This window comes from Cyprinus carpio, chromosome A10 (assembly GCF_018340385.1).
Source record: "Cyprinus carpio isolate SPL01 chromosome A10, ASM1834038v1, whole genome shotgun sequence".
NCBI lineage: Eukaryota > Metazoa > Chordata > Actinopteri > Cypriniformes > Cyprinidae > Cyprinus > Cyprinus carpio.
In genome coordinates, this window is record NC_056581.1 from 19,692,516 (window position 1) to 19,708,847 (window position 16,332).

Below are 16,332 nucleotides of genomic sequence, written 5' to 3' on the forward strand. Positions count from 1 at the left end.
TAGTGAGTGTGTGTGTGTGTGTGTGTGTAAGTGAATAAGTGTGTGTGTGTGTATGAGTGTTTGTGAGTGAGTAACTGAGTGAGTGAGTGTGAGTGAGTGAGTGAGTGAGTGAGTGTGTGTGTGTGAGAGTGAGTGAGTGATTGAGTGAGTGTGTGTGTGTGTGTGTGTGTGTGAGTGAGTGAGTGAGTGATTGAGTGAGTGAGTGAGTGAGTGATTGAGTGAGTGTGTGTGTGTGTGTGTGTGTGTGTGAGTGAGTGAGTGATTGAGTGAGTGTGTGTGAAGTGAGTGTGTGTGTGTGTGAGAGAGTGAGTGAGTGTGTGTGTGTGTGTGTGTGTGAGAGAGTGTATGTGTGTGTGTGTGTGTGAGAGAGTGTATGTGTGTGTGTTGTGGCAACAGTCTCTGGTCTGTTTATAAAGGATCATCAGACAATAGGCAGGTTTCCATTACCCTTCAAATTGCAAACTGAAAACACGTCAATTTCATAAAAACTCCCTCATATCACAAACAAGTTTTTACACTCGCATGAGGTGGATTTTCAGGCAATTCACGATTTAACACTTACATATAATAAAAGAGTACAGGTTATGCATCCTTGGGTTGCTGTCCGAGGGGAGGCTCCACAGTGCCCCCCCACCCCATCGATTCGAAATAGGTTTTTATTGACATTTATAAAATATTGCAAAAGTTTTGTGGAAATCTGTCATGGAAACCCGGCTAATGAGAGTGTTTCTTAACTCAAAGCAATAAGAACACCATTGCTGAAAATAGTTTATTAAAATGATTCAGTAGAAAACCATATAATTTATCCAAATATATGTTTTCTTCCCTTTGTCAACAATCTCAGAGCATCAGGGCGTGACCGAACTGATCTGATCTGGGTTCAGTCGGTTTGAGCCCGTGTGCCGCGCCAGTCCAGCGTCATACGAACACACACGTGTTCACCGTACAGAGAATCACGCGAGTGTGTCGTCTCCGCTCCGTTTCTCTACGTCTCTGATTAAATGTCTGTTCGGCTGGCTGAGATCAACTCGTAGTGTTTAAATGCATAAGTTATATATCTATTATATAAAAAGAATTATAACACTGAATTGTATACTTCAATCTAACAAACGCACAGCGTTTGCGACTCGGAACATCGTCATAATAATTAATAATAATAACAAATACTGGTATCTTTGGTAAATCTGTTTCTCTCTGTAAGGCACTGGTTCATATACATGCACCTCGTCTTTAAAGGTTTGAGGTCATTAAAACATCTGAAAGCTTCCAGTTTTCTACAAAGATTCGTCATTTTTAAGGCAAATTTCAATCTCTGATGCCACACGAACGACATAATACTGATACATTTGTCAAGAGGCCTGTTCACACCAAGAACGATAACTATATTGGCTGTTTATTATAAGCTTTAAATGCTCAAACTCTTTATAGACGGTGGATTATAATTGGCTGTCAATGTTTTTTATCGTTCATCGTCTGAAAAAACAAATCGCCCTGAAAGTGATTCCAACGATATCGTTGATTTGTGTCACTGGTTGCCAGATGCCAAGTGTTTAAATCCCCCTATCAAAACTTTTCTCTTAAATCGATACATTTTCTGTCCAGTGGTTTGCAGGGTTGCCAGGTCTGCAAAAAAACAAACAAAAAAAAAACAGCCTAATTGATAATTAAATCATGCCCAATCATGTTTTATGTGGTTTCTGTTCAAAATAGTGTTCTGGGGAGATCGCTTTAGCCTGCGGACTTCAAAAACAACCCGCATAACAGTAAAACTGTGGGTTTGACGACCCAGATGGTTATTTACTAACTTGGCAACCATGTGCACGCGCTCTCTCTACATTATGGAAAAAGTTGGTGTCTGAGCCAGTCTGTTTGCGCTGCTTGCTGAATCTAAATCGAAAGCAAGTTGATTTATGCTTATGTGAAACTGCAATCAATCTGATGAAATACAAAATACGTGATTATATTTTTTGAGCAAGTAATCGTGCAGCCCTACGTTATCGCCCTTCATGTGAACGGCCGTCATTCTTCATCATCTCACATACCTCAGTCCTGTCTTCCTCTCACCTTCTCTCTTCTCTCAGACCTTCTGAACTCTCTCTGATATGTTTGTACAATAAGGTAGATGTGAACATATATACTTGATCATGCAGCGGCTCATTAACATGTTATACAGCCACGTTCACATTCCCGCTAAGCTTCTGGATCACGGACGGTCTCCTGTCTAAATACGGTGAGTGTTTCTCTGGCAGCAGCGCCGGCGGAGGGTTTGGTGTTTTGAGATGTTGGGGGCATCTAGTAGTAGGAGCCCAGATGCGAGGGCATGTGCGCGGCGGGGTGTCGCGGGCCGCTGTAGATTCCCGCCGCCGCCGGAGCGTTCCAGTACGGACCCGGGCCGCTGAAGAAGCCGGACGAGGCGACGTTCATGGCCTGAGTGTGTGGAGACACGAAGCTCATCTTCTGCGGGTGCGGGTACGAGCTCATGTAGGACAGCTCGGCTGGGTACTTGTAGATGGAGGAGTCGGCGGGTGCGGCTGCAGGGCCTGCGCGATGCCGTGGAAGTCGAACTTGTATGCGTAGCGTTTCCCGTGCACTTTGGTCATGATGTTCTTGTCGTAGTAGTAGCGCAGGGCTCGGCTCAGCTTGTCGTAGTTCATGTTGGGCTTGCTCTTCCTCTCGCCCCAGCGCCGCGCCACCTCGTCCGGATCCGTCATCTTGAACTCGCCGTTGGTTCCTTCCCACGTGATGCAGGACGAGTTGGAGCTGTCGGACAGAAGCTCCAGGAGGAACTGCCACAGCTGGATCTGACCCGAACCTGAAGCATACAATCATCTGTATCATCACTAGGGCTGTCCATTTAATGTGTTTAGTGTGGTTTTGGAGTGATTAATGTGTTAAAATGATGTGTTGTAATTCATATGTTTAAGTCGTTTGATGAATGAGTTGCTGGACTGACCAAGATATGAGCTCAAAAAATGCTCTTCCTCTAATGTTTACATCACTTTAGCAATATCACACCAGCAAGAGTGCTGCTTTCCCTCAATATCTGCAAGACTGCAAATGTGATATTGATTTATCCAACAGTTCGCTAAGCAAGAAGTTGATACTGTGTTACATTTTAGACACATTTTTCTCAACATTGTCTGTTTTTGCTCCGTTTTGTGAATCAAAGCCACAGCAGAAGTGTTGACCGTCTGTGAGCAACCCACAGCGGTGATTCATTACTGAATGAATCCATGTTTTTGAGGAATTGAGCTAATCAGTGCTTCAGTGACTCATTCTTTAAGAGTCATTTCAGAATGAATCAGCGGTTATGAACAAATCAGTTAAATGAATGATTCAGTGACAGTCAGTTGCTGCCACCTACTGGAGCTTTTAGTTTCATAATTACAGTACTATTTTATTAAACACAATTATGAATAAATGATGTTTTGGGGGGTCATTTCTCAGCCCAAATTGATGTGTAATTAAGTAATTGGCACATCATATAAAAATTTAATTGCTTGGCAGCCCTATTTATCAAACAATGGTTTTATATAAATTTGGATATTTAAGTATATCCAACTTTATTTGCATAAATACAGTACACTTACATAAAACAATATATACTGTATCACACCTGCTGGACTGTTTATATTGTACATTATCGTCCAGCTCTAATCTGATAAATGCAACGAAAATACAAAATGAATTTACACCTGACATCTTTGACTCTCACCTGGATTCGCCAGCCTGCTGCTCGTCGGCCCTAAAATCTGATATGGATCTACAGAGAAGACGACAAACAAACATCAGAGAGCATCCTAGTGATGCACTTCAGCTGATTTATGCTTTATGTGATTAAAATCAGGACGTGATATGATCTGTCACTCGCTCTAACCCTACCTGACCTCAGATCATAGCTCATAACTTCAGACAGATTTATCACACCCTACAGTTTTTCACAATTCTGTGATCACAGTACAACGCAAAATAGCATATCTTTTATGATCCTGCATAAATAACTGCAAAATGATACAATTACTGACATGTTAGTGTGAGAAATAAGTGCAGGATGTGCTTGGTTAAATTAAGCTCAGTAAGCTGCGAGAAGATTTAAATGTGATTATATACGGTGAAGAAATCAGAAGTGTATCAGCATATTTCTCATTTTCATTTAGTTTGAGATGAACATAACTAAAACTAAAATAAAAAAATATATATATAGACATTTAAAATAATAATAACATAGACAAAAACACACAAGAAATCTAATAATATTGAAATGGAAACACAGAATATGTAAATAAAACCCTTTGTTGTAAAGTCCTCTCACCTAACGGAGCTCTCTGCTCTTCTGGTTTGGTCATGATGGCAGCAGAACTCTGAGAAACTAATGAACACAGACATCGGGGTTAAGCGTGAGGCATCAGAAGTGTAACACTGTCAGACGCGCATGCGACTGACCTTTAGCTGCAGACACCGGCTGAGTCCATCCAGAGCGCCGGCCGTCCAAACTCAGGTCTGCTCGGCTGGGCCCTCTGCTGGCGTCTGGAGGGAAGACGGGGGCGTTTGGGAAGATGAAGCTGGCTCCTCCTGAGACACACGAGCAGCAGACACAGATCAGGGTGAGCGACGCCTGCGTCTGACACGTTCAGCATCAGCAGCACATGCGCGCGCACGTGTGTGTGTGTGTGTAAGCGGTGTGGGCGGGGTCAGGGGCAGGGTCACAGGGCTGCTTACCTGTATTACGAGCATGCATTAACCGCGGGGAGTTTTGCAAGGCTTTGTCAACATCATCTGAAGTCAAGTGAGGAAGTGGAGCTGAGAAACAAAACATTCATGACACGTGAAAAATAACTCGACAAACATCCTGCGACAGAGAGAAACAGATGAAGACAGAACGCTGCATGCTGTGTGTGTGTGTGAGTGAGTGTGTGCGCGTGTGTGTGTGTGCGCGTGTGTGTGTGTGTGTGTGTGTGTGTGTGTGTGTGTGTGTGTGTGTGCGCGTGTGTGTGTGTGTGCGCGTGTGTGTGTGAGTGTGTGTGCGCGTGTGTGTGTGTGCACGTGTGTGAGTGAGTGAGTGAGTGAGTGTGTGTGTGTGTGTGTGTGTGTGAGTGTGTGTGTGTGAGTGTGGCGTGGTGGGTGGGTGGGGGGTGTGTGTGTGAGTGTGTGGTGTGTGCGTGTGTGTGTGTGTGTGTGTGCGTGTGAGTGTGTGTGTGTGAGTGTGCGTGTGAGTGTGAGTGTGTGTGTGAGTGTTAGTGTGGGTGTGTGTGTGGGTGTGTGTGTGTGTGTGCGCGTGTGGGCGTGTGTCGTGTGTGTGTGTGTGTGAGTGTGAGTGAGTGTGTTAGTGTGAGTGTGTGTGAGTGTGTGCGTGTGAGTGTGTGTGTGTGCGTGTGAGTGCGGTGTGCGTGGGGGGTGTGTTAGTGTGAGTGTGCGTGTGAGTGTGTGCGTGTGTGGTGTGAGTGTGTGTGCGTGGGTGTGTGTGTTTGATCTCCATTTGTAGTGTGTGCGTGCGTGTGAGTGCGTGTGTGTGTGTGTGTGTGTGTGTGTGTGTGTGTGTGTGTGTGTGTGCGCGTGTGAGTGTGGAGTGTGAGGGAGTGTGTGAGTGTGTGTGTGCGTGTGAGTGTGTGCGTGTGAGTGTGTTTGTGTGTGAGTGTGTGTGTGTGAGTGTGTGTGTGTGTGTGTGAGTGTGTGTGCGTGTGAGTGTAGGAGGGAGTGTGTGTGTGTGTGTGTGCGTGTGAGTGTGTGCGTGTGAGGTGTGTGTGTGAGTGTGCATGCGAGTCCTTAGTCCTTCGTGTGTGTGTGTGTGTGTGTGTGTGTGTGTGTTTGTGACGGCAGACAGGGGGATGAAAACAGGAATGTCTGTCTCTCTCTCATCTCATGCATATCAGGGAACTCAAAAGCTTAAGCGATCTTGTCTTCATGTTTCACCCCAAAATCAACAAGAAATAAATTATTATAACATTTTACATTTAAACCATGAGGATGTTTTACACTGTGGCACATTTACATGAAACTCTAGTGACTGTAGAGCACAGAAATCTCATTCTCGTTTCTGTCATGTTCATTTAAATCAGCATCAGTTTCACAAACATAACAAGCACAGAAATCTCATTCTCGATATTAATACTGTACACGGCACAATAAGATCTGAATGTGAATCTGTTTCAATAATGCAAAACATTTCATCCAAAATATCATTTATTTCAAAATAATATATTTTCAATAATTAGAATTTAATTAAAAAAATATAAAATTCTAATATAAAACTATTATTAAAATGATAAATTATCTTTTAAAATGGAAACTAAAATCGAATTATTTTATATAATAAGAAAGGAAAATATTCTTTTATTTGATTTTAGGGGGAATCATGACCTGGACCGGTTTAACGGGATTCACACAGCTATAATAAAGCATGACGTGGACTAGCCGTGCATTATTCTGCTTATACCATGCTCTTCTGCCAGCACTGACAAGTTAAAGCTGTGAATGATGCTTTGCAGCACAATATTTGCCCGGAAGAGTAAAAACGGTGGTTATTTTCATCAGCTCTGGCTTCAAATCAGACACACAGATGAAATAATGCAGTTAGATCACATTTATTTGAATGAATTACAGCTTTTATTTGAATTGATTATCGATCGAGAGAGAAAAAGAGAGATATGACGTGTGTGAGTTACATGCATCTGTGTGTCTCTCTCTGTGTGTGTATGTGTGTGTGTGTGTGTGCATACGTCAATGAAAGCAGCACATTAATATAGAACAGTGATTAAACTTGGAACTACCTGTGCATTAAGCAGTTTTAATGCATACACGCCAGCCAATCAGAATCAAGTATTCAGAGAGACCATGGTAAAAGAATTAATAATGCATGTTATCGCTTGTCCAGGGAGTCGTGTGAATGTGAGGCCAGAGGTCAGCGATCAGAGAGTTATGAAGCGTCATGAGCTGCCTGACAGGAGCGTGTCTGATTCCACACGCGTGTCACTCACTCTCTCTGAGGTAGTGCAGGTGAGACAGCAGGATGTCGGCCGTGTAGCTGCTGGTCAGGCGCTGGACGTCGTCTTTGCTCATCTTGCAGAGCTCCTTCCCGTCGATGCTGTGGAACAGAGACACGTCCACCTCGGGAAGCCCGTACTCCTTCACGGCCCACTCCAGCCACTGACGCACGTGATCCGCTGACCACAGGCTCGGGTCTGCAGCACCAACCACAGAGCAGGTTACACACATTCAACTGAAGGAATTAGCCATAAACACTGTTTTTCTCCCAAACGCATGTCTCTAAGCAACACACTGTTCATATACACTAGCGATGTTTGAGATCAGTTAGACTTGTAATGTTTTCTAAATAAGTCTCTTCTGCTCATTAAGGCTGCATTTATTTGATCAAAAATACAGAAAAAAACAGTAATCTTGCAAAATGTTATTACAATATAAAATAATGGTTTCTATTTTAATATCCTTTAAAATATAATTTATTTCTGTGATGCAAAGCTGAATTTACATCAGCATCATTACTCCAGTATTAAGTGTCACATGATCTTCAGAAATCATTCTAATATGATGATTTATTATTAGAATTATCAATGTTGTGCTGACAAATATTTTTTTGGAAAGTGTGACATTTTTTCAGGATTCTTTGATGAATAAAAAGTTAAAAAGAACAGCATTTATTCAAAATATAAATCTCTTCTAACAATATAAATCTTTGCTATCACTTCTTAACAATTTAACACACCCTTGCTGAATAAAAGTTTTAATTTCTTTCAAAAAAAAAGAAAGAATAATAATTTACTGACCCCAAATTGTATATTGTTAGAAAAGATTTTTATTTTAAATAAATGCTGTTCTTTTGAACTTTTTATTCATCAAAGAATCCTGAAAAAAAGTATCACAGATTCCAAAAAAATAACTGTGAGCACAACTGTAGATAATTCTAAAAATAAATCATCATATTAGAATGATTTCTGAAGATCATGTGACACTGAAGACTGGAGTAATGATGCTGAAAATACAGCTGCGCATCACAGAAATAAATTACATTTGAATGTATATTAAAATAGAAAAACATTATTTTACATCATAATAATATTTCACAATGTTTTCCTGTAATGTTTTTTGATCAAATAAATGCAGCCTTGATGAGCAGAAGACACTCTTGTAAAAAACATTAAAAATCGCTCTGATCCCAAACTTTTGACCGGTAGTGTAATATCTACTGTTTATATATGCCAGGTTGTCAAATAAATAAAAAATGAGAATTGCTTTTGTTCCTTGCTTTAGATAAAAGCTTCTATTAAATTCATAAACACAAATGTAATTTTAACACTGTCTTGCTGCAAAGCATGGATGAATCAAGTGCCTCTGTGAATTCTTTGTAACGCAGTAATTCCTCTTCCTGTCATTTTAATTCTAATTCCAGTTCAACATCCTGTCTGTAAACACAAATGTGAATTTTATTTGAAGTTGAGCATAATGTGTGCTAATGAACTAGAGGTCTAGCAGTAGCTCTGAATCTGTGTGTCAGATCATTATAAGCACACGCGTGTCCTGCCGCACATTCCTGCTCTGCGTGTCTATTGTCCCTCCGCATCAGCGGGAAAAACAGGATGTTAGTGAGCATCACCGACAAGCAGGAAGTTACACAGAATCTCTGACTCGAGCCACGAAACATCAGTGCTGTGACATGAACACAACTCAGTCACAGGAACACGAGTGTGTGGCACCTGCAGGGACGATCACTCGGCGCTCGCTGCTCGTCATGTTGGGCGGCGCTGCGTGCTTGTCCTCCATATAGCTGCTGTACATCACCGGAGACATCTTACCCTTCACCGCAGCACACACATCAGGAGAGGCCCTGCACACACACACACACACACACACACACACGGTTCAGATGTGCATCTCCTGAAGGAAATATCAGTCTTTATATGAAGAACAATCTGGACTCAGAATGCAAATATTGTGCCAACGAGAGATTCTCAAACTTCAATGCAAATATAAACTACCATTCAAATGTTCTGGGGTAAGATATTTCTAACAAATTAATACTTTTATTCATTAACGACGCATTAAGTGTATCAAAAGTGCCAGTAAAGACATTTATAATGTTACAAAAGATTTCTATTTCAAATAAATGCTGTTCTTTTGAACTTTCTATTCATCTGTGAATCCTGAAAAATAGAATGTCACAGTTTCCACAAAAATTTTAGTGTGCAGCACAACTGTGTTCAACATTGATAATAATCAGAAATGTTTATTGATCATAAATCATCATATTAGAATGATTTCTGAAGATCATGTGACACTGAAGACTGGAGTAATGATGCTGAAAATACAGCTGCGCATCACAGAAATACATTACACTTTAACAGATATTCACATAGAAAACAGCTGTTTTACATTATAATAATATTTCACAATTTTACTGTTTTTCTGATCAAATAAATGCAGCCTTGACGAGCAGAAGAGACTTCTTCAAACACATCTTACTTAGCCTCTGTTACACTGTTTACACTGAAATTAACCGAATGAACTAAAACAAAAACAGAACATGCGAGGAGCATCCGCGGATGCCGCTGAACACTGAATCTGTCCAGAGCACTTCTTCACTCTTCGTGAGGACACAGATGTGAGGGATTCTGCTGGAATGTGCCATCAAACTCCACATCAACAGCCCAGAGGCTTCAGACGCGTTTGCTCATGTGTCGACCAACTGTTGGGCTCGTGGAGACGGAAAGTTCAGGCGACGGAGCTGCTGAACTCACACGCATCCATAAAACACGGCCAGCGCTGCTGATGCAGGAGCAACAACCGCAGATCTGCTGCTGGACGCAGCTGAAACTCTCACTGATTCCTGCAGCTGTTTGTTTTACATTCACTTCATCAGCTGTGAGCATCTCCAGCCAGGCTGATCATCACTTACTAAAACATCAAAAACTTACTAAAACATCAAAAATTTAAAAATAATTACTAAAGCATAAAAAATATTTTTGCTACTTGAAATTAAATTAAAATATATATATATATATATAAACTCAGAATACTAAATTAAACAAATATAAAAAACTTAAATAAACAAAAAAAAAAAATACTAAAACTATTTTTAAAAATATTGCAGATAGTTGCCATGGCAACATTTCTCATTTTCATTTAGATGACTAAAACTTAAATAAAATTAATAAATGCTACATTTTAAAAACCTTATAAAAAGTGACAGAAATACCAAAAACTACTAAATGTTTAACTAAAATTAATATTTCACAATATTGTTAAATACTATAATAGTATCCCAATGACACTAAAACAACAGCGATGTCTGAACACTGAAGGTGGTTTCCATCTGGTGAGGAATGTATTATGATGATCAACGACTCTTTCACTGGGTTTAACAGTCTGGGCAGAAGATCACTGGATCATCATCTTTCCACCGAATCAATCTGATAGTGGAGAGGCGCCACAGAGCCACATGTCCTGATGTCTGTCTAACACACGAGTCTGGTCTCACCTGGATCCCGCGCCGCACTCCAGCTTGACTGTGATGCGTCCAGGGGGCGGAGCCAGCCAGTCCTGCTGATGCACTCTGGGACTGAGTTTGCTCGGGCCGTATTCACCAGCAGCGGACGCCGTCATGTCCGTCTTAGAATGAGGCGCTCCGTACGAACACTCGAATAAAGACGGATCCTCACTCACCACCGACAGCGCCTCCTACAGGACACACACACACACACACACACACACACACAGAGAGAGATTATGTTTCTGAGCTGCGACTGTAAAGAGTTTGTAGAATTACTGTTAGAGAAGAACACAAATGTAGGGAGAGAGTACATTATATCTGTCAGTTCTTGATTGGATGATGAGATGTGGGCGTGGCAGTAAAAGACGGAGGCGGATCTGAATGTGAGCTTGTAACTGATTATAGGAAAGGGGCGGGGTTTAAGCAAACCACTTAATGATTGACAAGACCAGCAGACTGCATTGACCTTTACATTCAACATTAAAAAAGAAAGATGTGCATGAATGAATCCATCACATTAAAAAAGCTTCAGCGACACCTGCACAGTTTTAATTCTCTTTCTTTCGTTTTAATTCTCTTTAATCGCAAGACTATTAAAAGTAGCCAGTTTTTTCCATTGAATACATAAAGCCTAAAATTAAACACCACAGACATTGTGCATGTATTTTCTGAAAAAGGCCCAGAGAATTAATTTTAATTAAATTTTTTCTTCTTTCTTTCTTTCCGGTTTTTTTTTTTTTTTTTTTTTTTTTTTTTTGCGTTTTGCGTTTTGGGTCGCTGTGCCAAGAGTCCGTTTACATTAAGTGATTTAGTAAATATGACGGCATTTTAGTGGCGTAATATTTTCAGAATAAAGTCAGAATTACTAGATTAACGTTGTACTGCGTGAATAAAGTTAATTAATGCGGGGGGAAAGTCTATGGTGGTTAACTGACTGATTTATGAAAATAATAAAACAATGTTGGCAAAGCTGTTGGCGTTTCCGGGTTAATGTTATGTTACAACTATTCACAAGCTGTTTTATTGACGCTTTTCGAAACACTGATTGATCGATTACATGTCACATTTGTTTTATCAAGTTGTTCTGATTTTTTTCAACATGTCTTCTGATATTCATTCCTGTTTATTTTGTGCTAGAAAAGAAGAAAAGATGATTGTTCACATGCACATGAACTAATACAGTGATCTCACGCCACATTAAAGAGTGCAAAAACACATTTATTGTTTGTATTTCGTGACAGAATTTAAAGGCTACGATTTGTGTTAGATCAGATTTGAGACTCTAAAACATGATTGATGGAGAATCAAGTAAAGCTGAGCTGCTTCAGTCCAGTAAGAGTTCATCTGGAGATATTACTGCAGTTATTCTGACCTTTACTTGATCAAAATCAGTCAAGATCTGACACCAGAAGCAGCAGCTGAAGCTGGACGCTTGTACAATTACACTAAAAGAGCTTTTACTGAATAAACTCTAAACAATCGATCAGAGACAGAAGACATGAGGAGACTGATCATGTGAGATCATTCTGATTGATCAGATATGAAACAGTAGTTTATAGGGTTAAACACTAGCTGAATTCAAGCACACAGAAACAGAGAGACTCTCAGGAGACTCGGAGGACAGAGAAGCACGCGGCCGCTCCTCAGCACAGCTCTGGGATCAGCAGCAGGAAAAGGAAATGATGTCGGAAACCAGATGAATCTGCAGGCCGCTGATAACAGAGCCGTGAAGCCCATTACTGAGCGAACGGGTCAAAGCAACCTTCACCTGAGAGAGAAACACACTCCAGCACCTCAGCCTTACTCTCCACAAACTCATCAAGCAGATTCTCATTAAAACACTCTCAGAGCTCATGTGTGCGCACACTCAAGGAACTTACAAAACACACCAATCACACACACCACAAGCTCTCAGCCAATCAGAGGGAGGCGCTGCAGTGAAAAGAAAACCAGCGATAAACAGCAGAAAAATGAGAGAAATAGACATTCTGAAGAATAAAAGCAGCCTTGTATGGGTTTACATGAGGCTCAATGAGCGTTTGGGTCATTCACACATGCAGCCTCAGACAGGAAGTGCTCTGCCACCATTTCCTGCATTCCTGACAGCACGGGATAACAGGGGCTGGGAATGGAAAAGAGGAAAAAGCCCATCCGTCTGCATTCGTGAGGGCCTCTAATGGAGCGAGGAAGACGCCCATCGTTAACACCGCGGGAGCGACACGACTTTAACCTCAGAGCAACACGATACAGCGCTGCTCAAACACTCTTTCCACTCCGACACTCCACCCTCTGTGAAGATGAAGTGTGCGATTGTTCACGATGTTCAAGAGTCTGAACCCTCAAGCACTGAAGAGAGTTTGGGGCAGGGTTATCATGTGAGGGATAATGTACATCCAGCCGGTTGTTATCTCAGAATAAACCCTGACAGGGTGACCAGGTCTGTATCAGCCAGAAGGGGTTTATTCTGAGAGAACAACTGGCTGGATGTACATTATCCCACTTATTACACGGCTACATGCCACATAAGTAAATAATTAGACGCGAAATATTGATTTGAGTTGAAATATTTGAACGCAAAGCTTCCGTGAAGACAGCAGTTGCGAGCAAGCGGCAAAATTCAACTAAAACGGCTATTTAAGGGAAACGGCGCAGTCATACCACGTATTACACAACATTTCACCACAAAATAATTAAGTCAATAAAATAATTAAGATGAAAATGTTTTAAAACCTTATCAGTTTGTTAGTTCTTTTATAATCCATTACAGCGTACAAAACAGTCGTAGCAAAACGGCAGCAGCTGCATTTGTATGAAACGAGAGTAAGTCCACGATACCAGCATGACAGAATTAAATAATTGTACACTATTTTGAATCAAGTTTTAATATTTTATTAGCTAAAGCTTCCACCAAGAACAAAACAATAGTTCAAGAAAGAGTACAGCGCCGACTGCTGTTACCCGGATAAGCCTGTGTTATCAGCTTTTACCGGTTGTTATCCAGGGATAACATACCTCGGAATGTCGCGGCTGACCAATCAGAATCAAGCATTCCACAGAGCCGTTTAATAACGTTAATTAACACTAACATCATAAAAACATGTTCATTACTTGAATTAAAAAAAGTGAACTAAAATATAATAAAATATAAAAAACTATCTATCTGTCCTAGCAACATGATAATCATGCTAGAAACATACTAACAACATGCTAGAAACATGCTAATCATGCTAACAACATGTTAGCAACATGCTAATCATGCTAGAAACATATAATAAAATATAAAGAAACATGCTAATCATGCTAACAACATGCTAGCAACATGATAATCATGCTAGAAACATACTAACAACATGCTAGAAACATGCTAATCATGCTAACAACATGTTAGCAACATGCTAATCATGCTAGAAACATGGTAGCGGCATGCTAGTAACTTACTAATCATGCTACCGACATGCTAGTCACTTGCTAGCCATGTTAGCAACATGCTAGTCACTTGTTAATCATGCTAACAACATCCTAGTAAATTGGTAATCATGTTAACAAAATGCTAGCAATGTGCTAGTAACATGCTAATCATGCTAGAAGCAGGCTAATCACTTGCTAATTATGTTAACAACATGCTAGTTACTTGCTAATCATGCTTGCACCATGCTAGTCACTTGCTAGTCATGGTAGCAAAATGCTAGTCACTTGCTAATTATTCTAACAACATGCTAGTTACTTGCGAATCATGCTAACAACATGTTAGCAAAGTGCTAGTAACATTCTAATCATGCTAAAAACAGGTTAGTCACTTGTTAGCCATGTTACCAACATGCTAGTCACTTGCTAATCATGCTAACAACATCCTAGTAACTTGCTAATTATGCTAACGTAATGTTACTCACTTGCTAGTCATGCTAGCACATGGAAGTAACTTGCTAATTATGCTACCAACATGCTAGTTACTTGTTAATCATGCTAACAACAGGCTAATCATGTTAGAAACAGGCTAGTCACTTGTTAATAATGTTAACATGCTAGTTACTTGCTAATCATGCTAGCAACATGCTAATCATGCCAACAATATGCTAGTAACAGGCTAATCATGCTAAAAGCATGCTAATCATGCTAGCAACGTTATCTAATTCTAAATAATGCTTTTAATTTTTGATTCAGGTCAATCATGCTAATGCTTTAAACTTACCAACCTAATTACATTAGCTAAAATTAACAATAAAGGCAAAAATACAAAAATAAAATCGAAGTATTAACAAAAATTATAGTATCTCGATAGTAAAATAACACTGGTTGGGGGCGGGACTATCTGCTTGACTGACAGATGGCAGGAGTGTTTAGGAAACCTGTTCGACCTCAGTCATTATTTCTGTGAGAAATGACAGACTTAATAAATGTTCTGAATAAATCAGTGTAATATTATGAATAGGAAGGAGTTTGTCTGGATAAAACCGGTTCAGACCTGCAGAACAGAAATCTGACTTTCTAATAAAAGCTGAATGAAACATGAAGAGAAACGAAGACAAAAGCAGAGATAGAGTCTGATGAGTTTCACATTCACATCTGCATCTGTGCGAATCATCTCCTCATCATCTCTCCACGGACTCCATGTTCAAACATCTACTCGCGTGTTTACATGCGATTCTGACCCAGTGGATCTTAAAGAGACAGTCCACCATATAATGATCAATCTGTCATCATTTACTCCCTCCTCGTGATGTTTCAAAGCTGTTTGACTTTCTTTCTTCAGTGGAACAGTGGAGATGAAGATGTTCTGAAGAACACTGGGAACCAAACAACATCGGAGCCCACGGACTTGACAAAAACTCAAAATATCTGCTTTTTGCAGTAAATGATGACAATGATCATTTTTGGATTAACTATCCCTTAGAGATCCTTACAGACATCTTCACGTCTGTGTATTACAGAGTTTAGAAACAAAAAAAACTAACTTCACTTCTAAACTGAACTCTATATTTCACTGATAAAGTTTGTAGTGATGTATAAAACAACTATTCTACTATAAACTATAAAATTAATTAGATTTTATTTTACTGACTCTTGAATGATATGGTATGAAAACTATTCCTGACCAAATCCAGCCGTCTGAACGCAGCATCACAGATCAGCTTTAACCAATACAGACATGAACTTTATTCAGCAGACGCTTTTATCCGCATGAGAAAAACACAGAAGCGATAAAACATTACGAACCAGAACTGAATTGAAGCAGATGCAAAACAGAGTTAGCGAAGAGAGTAAAAGTCAAGACGCACGCAACATTAAACTCTACAATCACAATGAAGGTAAATAAGACTTTTGAAGACCAAGTAAAGAAAATGTAAAGAATAAATTGAAGGGAACACAATATGTCAATATGGTCTCTAAATCTAAATGTCTAAAACACTAGTTTGAAAACACACCACATCTCTGTTTCTTTTTAATTCATTTGACAAAAAAAAAAGCTTTACGATTGAATAGCTCTGCTCACATTCACTAGAATACGGAAATAACTTTTACCATACCTTTTGATCAAATGGCTAAATAAGGATGTTCTTTCTCAGCATTTTTGTTCAGTGCAAATGTCTAAAGATCCATAAAGATATGAAGGCTTGTTCTCTGAGTGAGTTTATGATTAAAACAAAAGCAAATATCTGTCAGTGGGCTCAGAAAAATCTACTTAATTCAAAGGGAAACAAGTTTTCATTCCTCACTGGGAGATATTTGTTCTTGTTTTAATCATAAACTCACTTCATTTTAGAAAATTAAGACTTCTCATCTTTTCTCATCTGCAGTAAACGATTCTTGATTTAAGGATGTTCAGATATTTG

General features: G+C 40.0%; 1 protein-coding gene across 1 annotated transcript in view; it reads right to left on the reverse strand.

The window, feature by feature from the left end:
• Positions 1–755: 755 nt before the first annotated feature.
• Positions 756–16,332, reverse strand: part of LOC109091553 (transcriptional regulator Erg-like) — a 16,320-nt gene continuing 743 nt past the window's right edge. The window contains 9 exon segments of the mRNA XM_042765672.1: positions 756–2,519; positions 2,522–2,812; positions 3,716–3,763; positions 4,313–4,369; positions 4,444–4,572; positions 4,720–4,800; positions 6,975–7,178; positions 8,709–8,839; positions 10,490–10,689. Coding sequence (XP_042621606.1) covers positions 2,293–2,519; positions 2,522–2,812; positions 3,716–3,763; positions 4,313–4,369; positions 4,444–4,572; positions 4,720–4,800; positions 6,975–7,178; positions 8,709–8,839; positions 10,490–10,689 — 1,368 coding nt within the window. The 3' untranslated portion in view covers positions 756–2,292.